A 9,788-nucleotide genomic window follows, 5' to 3' on the forward strand; every position below is an offset into this window, starting at 1 on the left:
TAGTCCAATTAAATACATACAAAATGTACTAATCACAATTATTGTTCATATGCTAATAACATTTATTTAATGCAAATTTCCAATTAAATACAAAGAAATAATTGTCAATAGAAAATCATTCATAGCTATACTATTACATATGCATGGTTAATAGTATATCTCTATCACTTGCCATATATAAAAATAAATACATATACTATTGGTAATCAAATTCAATTTTTTTTTACAGTACACCAAAGTAAAAAACAAAATCAAAAGTTAAAATTAGTACCTCAGCCATTAATAATAATAAAGTGAGAAATTTTCGATATAACAATAGCAAAAAATAGGATAAAAGTATGAATGAGATAATTTGAATATTGAAATTCTCATGGCTATTTTGCTTCCATCAAAATACTTGAAACTTAAAAAATAAAAAATTAAAGATATTATCTTAACAAATATTAATCTTACAATTCAAATAAAATTTTAAATTTTATTAATAAAATGTAAAATAAAAGGGAAGAAGAAAAGAAAAAAGGAAGTGCGAGTATACTAAATGATGTGGCCAGAAGAGATATGCACCGAAAACAGGTTCTGAATTTTGGTTATAATTTTAGCAACAGATTAAACTTTCGTTGCTAACCTGTTTGTAGAACCAACTCCCAGCGACGGATGAAAAATATTCTATGTTATAACTTTAGAAACGGAAAAATTCCGTTGCTAATACGTTTGTAGAACCTTCATCAACTCTTAGCCATGGAAAAATAATGAAACAAGATTCGTTAATTAATAAAAATAATATGATTGAGAAACTAATATAATAAATCTAATTAAAAATTATTATACAATTTTAATCGATAAATAAATAAAAATTTTCTAATTAGTGGATCCATCTCTTTAAGATATTTTATGATAATATTATTCAGGGGAAAAGTTTGTAAGTTCGTAATTATTCATGATTACTAAATAATTACAGTTAATCTATAAATCTATAAATCTAAATTATAAGAATTATAAACAAAAACTATTCTATTAATTTGTAAATAGAGAGAGAGAGTTAATGTTATATTTACCGCAAGAAGAAGACATGATTGCAAACTCAATAGATAGTTTCAAATTAGCAAAAGCTTAATGTAACAATTCCTTATAGTCAAAAGCAACAAATTCTTGATAGTCAAAAGCAATTAAAAACTAAAATATATATAGTGGTATGATAGGATAAATTTCTAATTAGAATGATATTAAATTTATAATATTAATATATAATAAAAATAATATTGATATTATAATTAAAATATGATTAATAATGATATTTTGTCAATTCATAAGCTTAACATGTGTATTTTAGGAACCCAATATTCCCCCTCATTCGTATTTTTATATATATTATAGATAGATACATTTGTCTTGTATCACAAATTATTCAATATTTTTATTTTTATTGATGCAACAAGCTAAACTATTTTAATTTTTTGTTTCAAAAATTGTACATGATGATTCAGTCGATACTCTTAAAGTAGGGCAAAGGGAATGGAGCATCAAATTATTAATGCTTAAAATTAATCCTATAGAATCTTATAAGACAACAAGATCCCTTGAAAATATAAAAAAGGTATTGTTTATTGATTTTAAAGTAAATATTTTATTTAATTATTAATTTTGTTAAAGAATAAAATTTTATTTTATTTTAATTAATTTTGTCGATTCTAATAATTTAAATCATTAATTTTAAATCTAATCTAAATTATTTCATCAGTTTAAAATATTATTACATTTTAAATATATTATAAGTAAAAAATTAATAAAAAATAAATTACAAGTAGTATTAACGAGTGCAAATTTAGGCAGCGCCCATTTTAAAAAACTAGTTAAATATAAAAGTCTGAAAATTATAGAAAAAGATAGGACCAAATAGTCATTTTTTCAAAATTAAATTCCCTGCACTGATTTCTTATTATAGTTTTTTCTATTCCCTTTATAATTTGAGAAGAAAATTTTAAAAGGAATATAAAATTATTTTATTTTCTCTATCTTTCCTCATCCCAAACAATGAAACACATTACCTCATTGTTTTGCTTGGTTTTTTATTTTTTTTCTCACCTATTTTCTTTTATCTAAACACATGCTAAATAAAAAAAATTAAGAAATTGAATTAAATATTTATTTTTAAAAACACGTGTCCTCGTAATATATTTTATAATTAAATAATAATAATTCACACGTTATGTTTTCCTTTACGTCAACATCCAAGCCAACTAAACAAAATTGAGCTCAAACAGTTCCTTCTCCTCTCTTCAGCCTTCTTTTTCCTCCACTCTCTATCACCCTTTCACTTTTCATCGCCAACCAAACGCAGTTGTCGCGTCCAATCCGCAACACCCTGCAATAAAAGCATGACCGTACTCCCATTTAAAGAAAACCCAAAAAGTAGATAAAACGCGTCAGTCAATATCTAGCGAGTAGGTGATTTTTCTACGCAAGCGCGAGTACCGACTTTTTGATGGGCTGGCCCAAACGCCTCTATAAATTCTCTACCAAACGAAAGTTAGATTTCAATTATACCAAATACAACTCGTCTTGTGTCTTTTGTTAAAACCCCGTTTTGTTTTCCGATTCTCTCCTCTATCTACAGATTTCGAAATCGCCGATCGCCGATTAGGTATCGTCCGACGATTCATTTCTTCGTCCAATTTCGCAGGCGAACGAACGATCGATCCTGTCGTCCGTTTTTGGTGAATTGGAACCCATAAGAGGGTAGAATTGGAAAAGAATCTGCATGAACTGGTTGGGAAAACTGGGTTACTATTTCCTGTCATCGAATTCGAACCACTTCTTAACCCGATTGTTGATATTTTTTCTTCATTATTCTCCTCAATTGCCTCCTTGTCTTTCTAATTTTGATAATACAGCATTTGATTTTTATTCTTCTTCTTCCTCATCACCAACAATTAGCGGTAATTTAGATCCTAATTGTAATTTTAATCATCGAATTCGATCATCATTGAATTATGGATTCTGGATTCAGGAGTAATCGCCCTCAATTGCGTAGAGGTTTGTGTGATCATGTTTAATTTTATGTCGGTGGCTTATTTATTATTATTATTATTATTATTATTATTTATTTATTTTTATATATCCATCTATTAGGATTTAGAGACTGTGATGGATACTTCTAGAAAGGAAGAAAATTAAGAATCTTGGTTTGACTGGGTCAAAATAAGTGGCTAGAATTCCAAGTAGATATTGTCGTAATAGCAATGATTTGTCAACTGATGTGTATAAATTTGTGTTCCAGCTCCTTGTTATTCAGATGATGGGAGGAGGCAGGCATCCTCGCCATCAGTTATAGTGATAGGTGGTGGTATTGCGGGAATTTCAGCAGCTCGTGCTCTTCACGATGCTTCATTTCAGGTATGGCTAAAGAGCTAGGATATTTTACATTAATTAGCTTGCTGTATGATAGTGAATAAGCAATCTAACACTAGCATGATAGTAGTAAACTAAACTTGCTCGTATCTGTTGTTCTCTGACCTGTAACATGTGAATTTTAGATTGTACGTTAGCTCTGGTCACCTCTTTAGTTGACATATATGCCTCGAGCCAGCTAATTTGTGCTGGCTGGAATTTCAGGAGCTAGTTTTGGCTGTTTGCAACTTTAACTAGTGTACCATTAATTATAGTTTGGTTTTGTTTGGGTTTTATCACCTTTATGCGTACTTGGTACGCCCTATTTCCTTTCCCGATAAAGCATGTAATCATCATGCTGTACTTTGGTCTTTTGCACGTGTCGTAGGATTTTTAGAAAAATGGAAAAAAATGCATAATTGAGGTACCCATATATATGTGTGCATTTCTTATATGATATTTTTCTTCTGTCAGGTTGTTTTGTTGGAATCTCGCGACAGACTTGGTGGTCGGGTGCATACAGATTTCTCATTTGGTTTTCCTGTTGACCTGGGTGCATCATGGTAAACCTATTTTTTAAGGTTCTTTTTTTTTTTTTTTTTTTTTTTTTTCTTTTTCTTTCCCTTTAGAAGTTGTATCTCAATGACCATATTTCAGGTTGCATGGTGTCTGCAAGGAGAATCCCTTGGCCCCATTGATTGGGAGGCTGGGACTACCCTTATACCGAACTAGTGGTGATAATTCTGTGTTGTATGACCACGATCTTGAAAGGTAAATCAATGTTCTATTATTGTTTTTTAATAACTTGCTTGTATGAAAGTTGTCTTAAAAATTTAATTTCTAACGTGAGATAGAAATAAAACATTGAAGAAATAAAAACATATGTTCTATAAATAATGAAGTATTCTGCAATCATTGGAACTAATTGTCCAATCCACCTGTGCTAGAAGTCCTAATCCTCTTCTTGGACTTAGATTTCTAAATACAAGAGACTTAGACTCTGAGCAACTCCTTGATTATAAACTAAGGCCAGATGAAAAGGAGACATAAAACAAGCCCTAGAATGCTGAGGCTCCTCCCTTACAAGCAAAATTGAGGATCATGAAGGCCCTGTTTATATCTGGAAAATAATTTATCTTTTGAAAACATTTTCCAAGTAACTCTATTGTTTTGTTGCAATATTGAAAATTATTTGAAAAATATTACAAGTTTTGATTTACAAGACACAAAATATTTAGAACTATGAAAATTTCATATTTATTTTTTTATTTTTTTAAATATGAGAAAGCTGAAGACACAAATCCAAATAAAATGGTGCAGATGTAGACCAAAAGCCAATTGGGAGATTTGACTTAAAGTTGGCTGAAGAACAACGAACAAAACAAACTAGAGTTAATGGCATTAATGAAATCCAAAATACTGTTATTGAAAATTATCTATTCATTAAGGGATTTCAGAGAGATTGATGGAGGGTAAAGGAGGGCATAGGAGAGTGAATACACAAAAGCATGTTTGGTTGAAAAACAGTTTCGTGTTTACATAGTGGTGGAATAATTACAAACAAAAAATAGAAAAACTTTTAATTATTAGGGCAATGGAGATGTAAAATAAATTGATAATTAAGATGTGAAAAATTGTTACTAGAAGTAGTTAGAAAAAAGTTGAAATTGGTTAGGTGAGGTACAAAAATTATTTATAGTGTTTTCTGTAGAAACCCAAAACTCGGGGCTCATTGAATCTCGCCTATACTATACTCACTTGTGCAGAAGACATACCCCGTGCTCTGCATATAACATAAATAAATTACTGATATACAGTAACAGGGAACAAAAATATACTATTAATAAGTTGTGCTATTGTTGAGATTCAAACTTTAGCTTATAGTGCTGATAGAGAAAGGGAAAAATGGATTTGTGTCTTCCAATTGGAGTTTCTATCCTAAATTCAAAAATAATTCAAAAATCTTAAGTTACTTCCCCAAAAGCTAGAGCATACAATTAATAAGTTGATCCAATTCCTAATTTTCTATTTGAAGTTCTTTACATTTGAACATCGAGTTTCTATTTCCAAGATTCTTAAAATTTGTTTTCTGGAAGGTAGCCCTTACATATTCAATTCATTAAACTGGTTGACTCCATGTTAGCTTTCATGGGCTACAATTTTTACAAGTTTGATAAAATAAACAATTGTTATGATGTTTTAGTGATCAGCATTGATTTTAATTTAATTTAATATAATATATCAAAGCTGTGGGTGGCATTTGCTGATGTGCCATTGATAATGTATTATGTTTCTGCAGCTATGCACTCTTTGATATGGATGGGAAACAGGTTCCTCAAGGATTGGTCACTAAGGTTGGCGAAACATTTGAAAGCATCTTAAAAGAGGCACGTATGCTTTTATTCTCTTATAAATTTTTGGTTTTTGGCATTTCTAATTTTATTGTCTTCTATTTTCCATAATTTCTTACTGGAACCTTTTCTTGAATTTCTTCTACTTTTGTCCTTTCTCTCTTTTTGGTTGGTCTCTTTCTTGCATGGATAGAGAGATTGTGCTAGTGGAAGATGAATTCAACTTTTTCTTTAATATCTTATTTGTTTCCTATTTTCCCATTTGGAAACATGACTTCTTTGTTTGTTTTTTGCCATCATACTAAGTTGTTCATGTTTTGAATGCAGACAGAGAAAGTAAGACTCGAGCATAAAGAAGACATGTCCATACTCAGTGCTTTCTCAATTGTTTTTGAACGAAGACCAGATTTAAGGTTTGATAATAAAATAGATGTTGATTGTATTTCATGCTAGTTATGACTTTGGATACACGATCCTTATGAAATTGTTTTTAAATGCAGGTTGGAGGGGCTTGCACATAAAGTTCTTCAATGGTACTTGTGTAGAATGGAAGGCTGGTTTGCTGCAGATGCTGAGACCATATCGCTTAAGAGTTGGGATCAGGTGAGTTGTTGCATATCAACAATTTAAGTTATTGTAAATCAAGGTCTACACTGGATCATCAAAATAGATTCACAAATAAAAAAAATATCAGGTGTAAGTTGTTTGAATATTAAAATAATGCTAACAGCAATGTTTTTCTCTGAAATTTAAAATTAACTTCAAATCTTATTTAGTAAATATGCAAAGGGGAGAGCCTCATACACTATTGACACATTTTTGTAATGATGGCATTTAGATTTGCTGATACATTTTGTTTGTGGCTTGCAATATATGTTGTAGTACAGTGTGGCAGATAGTAGGCATTGCTGAATACCACAAAAAGATATCAAAACATTGATGTTTATTTGAATAGTTTCTACTATATTTACAATTTCACTGATCACTTTTGTTTAACTTTACAGAACTTTTTTATTATTTGAAAGATTTTTGTTTGATTTTGATCATGAAAATTTATTGATATCTTTAATTCTTAACTTTTTTATTCACTAGTCTTTTTTTGATATATATGTTTTCAGTAAAAGTATAGTCGCCATGCAAAAATGGATTGATATTCAATGAAACCTTTTCAATAATACTAAGGAAATTTTATTTTAGTATAATAGTATATGCTTACCCAGTGATTTTTCATGAACGATATCTAATGATTTTTTTTTTTTTTGTTTGAATATACTCGTTTCTATGCAATATAATATTGAAAATATGTATATCCCTACATTTATAACTATCAAATGAAATTAAATGGAAAGAGTAATTTATATTAACTAGTGTCCAACGAAATTGAACAGGAAAACTAAAAATAAAATAATTATTCAAATTTATTTATGGTAATATAAATAAATTCAATTGTTAAAAAAAGTTCATAGTTAATATTTTTTTAGTAAATATAAAATGGTCTGACCCTTCACTGACCTGTGCATATAGCAGCAGCTTTGTGCACTGAGCTTCCCTTCATAAATTATTATTTATTACAAACATTTTCTCTAATTTGTCCTAATGTTCCTCTCTACATTTATATGTATTAAAGATTATTGGTGGATCATAAATTATACATTTGGTTGAGATGAACGGTTAACATCTTGGTTTGTGGCTTTGCATTATTTGCATTAACTATGCAAAAATGCTGCTAGCCAGCTGCTTCGTTTTTTCAATTTTCAAAATCTCCAACTGTCTTCTTAATCAGAACTTTAACTGTTAAAGACAGAACAACTTCATTTTTCCTTCCCACCCTACTTTCTCAATTTGTTCTCCATTTCTAAGTTTATAGCCTTCGCAGTAGCTTCATCAATATTACTTCTTTTTCTTTTTTTTTTTTTTTTTTGAACTCAACATAATGGATGAGAACTTCGGTATTTTTGTCTTATTCCCTAAACATTAGTAAACCAATTAAATGATTGGGTGAGATTATTTTTTTGAAACTGGAGGTCAAATATTGAAAGTTATATCTAGTTGATATAAGCATACTACCTTCTTTGTTGAGTTAGATTATGCAAGAACTTACATTAAGATGTTCAAGTTCTTCAATGCATGTTGGCACTATATTATGTTAAATATACACTTAAAAAGTGTTTCTCGAAATTGCTAGATGGCACTTTGAAGTGCATAATATCTTGGATTGAATAACTTTATTTTAGATCGCTGCTATGAACTACCTCTTAATTGATGTATCTTTCCAGGAATTCATCTTGCTTTTATTTAGATATTGTCTCAGTTTGTAATGAGGTTGAAAGTAATCTATTTTTGCTAGCTTGTGTGTGTTAACACCCTGACATTGTTTCACCTTTTTTGGCAGGAAGAGCTGCTTCCTGGTGGGCATGGACTTATGGTGAGAGGCTACCTTCCTGTTGTAAACACTCTTGCCAAAGGACTTGATATCCGCTTGGGCCATAGGTACTAGTCAATGATATCTATTAGTCACGATTCATTTTAATTGTAATTTGCTTATGTCCTCTATCAACAAATGTGTTTTTGCAGTGAATATTCATATGTATGTATAAACACTTTTATGCAATTCTAATCCATCCCTGTGATTTTCTAGGGTAACAAAAATTGACAGGCGTTATAACGGTGTGAAAGTAACTACTGAAAATGGGAGGACATTCATAGCAGATGCTGCTATTGTTGCCATTCCTCTTGGAGTGCTGAAATCCAAGACCATGGTTTTTGAGCCTAAACTTCCAGATTGGAAGGAAGAAGCTATTGATGAGCTGGGAGTGGGAATTGAGAATAAGATTGCGATGCACTTTGACAAGGTGTTTTGGCCAAATGTAGAGTTCTTGGGAGTGGTTGCAGAGACATCTTATGGCTGCAGCTACTTCCTGAATCTTCACAAGGCCACTGGTCATTCTGTTCTTGTTTACATGCCTGCTGGACAGCTGGCCAAAGATATTGAGAAAATGTCTGATGAAGCTGCTGCCAATTTTGCTTTCATGCAACTCAAGAAGATCCTACCTGAAGCTTCTGCTCCGGTAATATCATTTCTATGTACTAGCAGTTCTACTTTGCCCCCCGGTCCCTGTTCAACTTAGAATTTTTGAATCTCTGTAGTGCATAATTACTAGTGCTGTCTGTGGAATCTAAAAGTTCTAAATTCATATTTTTCTTTGTGCAGATTCAGTATCTTGTTTCTCGGTGGGGCTCAGATACCAACTCACTTGGTTCCTATAGCTACGATACAGTAGGAAAATCCCATGATCTGTATGAAAGGCTAAGGATCCCAGTGGATAACCTATTCTTTGCAGGAGAGGCAACAAGCACGAGATACCCAGGGTCAGTGCATGGTGCATTTGCTACTGGACTTATGGCTGCAGAAGGTTGCAGGATGCGTGTTCTCGAGCGCTATGGGGAGTTGGATTTATTCCAGCCAGTCATGGGTGAGGAGGCATCAGTGTCTGTACCCCTCTTGATCTCTCGAATGTAAGTTGCTGGGGTGGGTGGCTCTGCTCTAAGGTAACATTAAGTACGTAGATATGTTAACATGGGATTTTGCTGACACATTATTGCCAGTTTGGTGGGGCGATCAAGAGATTCCTGTGGAAATTCCTTGAGGTTAATCAATGGGCATCGGTTAATGTTTAGTCTCCTGTGTAGCATAGATTGGCTTTTAGTACTGGACACACGGAACATATTTATATTTCTGGAAAAGCTAGTTGATAGACTTGCCGCTATAATAATAATGTCTTTTTCCTAATACAATCTCTTTGCGTTTTTTTATTTGTTTATTGCATTTTGATATATGTGAATGCGTAAGTGAAGTATAAGTGATTTGATTACATTTGAAAATATACTAACTGGAGCTGAGATTTAGTCGAGACGAGCTAAGTCACCCGCGCTTCCTGCGAGTTCGCTATTAATTTTTTTAATTGCTGTGAGTTTATTTTATTAATATAATTTTTTTTATTGAAAATATTTTTAATAAAATAAACTTAGAACTTTTAGAACTTTTAAATA

General features: G+C 31.3%; 1 protein-coding gene across 1 annotated transcript; it reads left to right on the forward strand.

Annotated features, from left to right (window-relative positions):
* Positions 1 to 2,530: 2,530 nt before the first annotated feature.
* On the forward strand, positions 2,531 to 9,533 carry LOC105634459 (polyamine oxidase 2). The gene is made up of 10 exons (XM_089720363.1): positions 2,531 to 3,033; positions 3,278 to 3,393; positions 3,862 to 3,950; positions 4,045 to 4,158; positions 5,687 to 5,778; positions 6,070 to 6,151; positions 6,239 to 6,341; positions 8,131 to 8,228; positions 8,377 to 8,806; positions 8,950 to 9,533. The coding sequence occupies exons 1-10, from the start codon at positions 2,991 to 2,993 to the stop codon at positions 9,256 to 9,258; spliced, it is 1,476 nt and encodes a 491-aa protein (XP_089576489.1). The 5' UTR covers positions 2,531 to 2,990; the 3' UTR covers positions 9,259 to 9,533.
* Positions 9,534 to 9,788: the final 255 nt, after the last annotated feature.

Source organism: Jatropha curcas, chromosome 4 (genome assembly GCF_041381405.1).
Source record: "Jatropha curcas cultivar XTBG-Jc1 chromosome 4, XTBG_Jcur_1.0, whole genome shotgun sequence".
Taxonomy (NCBI): domain Eukaryota; kingdom Viridiplantae; phylum Streptophyta; class Magnoliopsida; order Malpighiales; family Euphorbiaceae; genus Jatropha; species Jatropha curcas.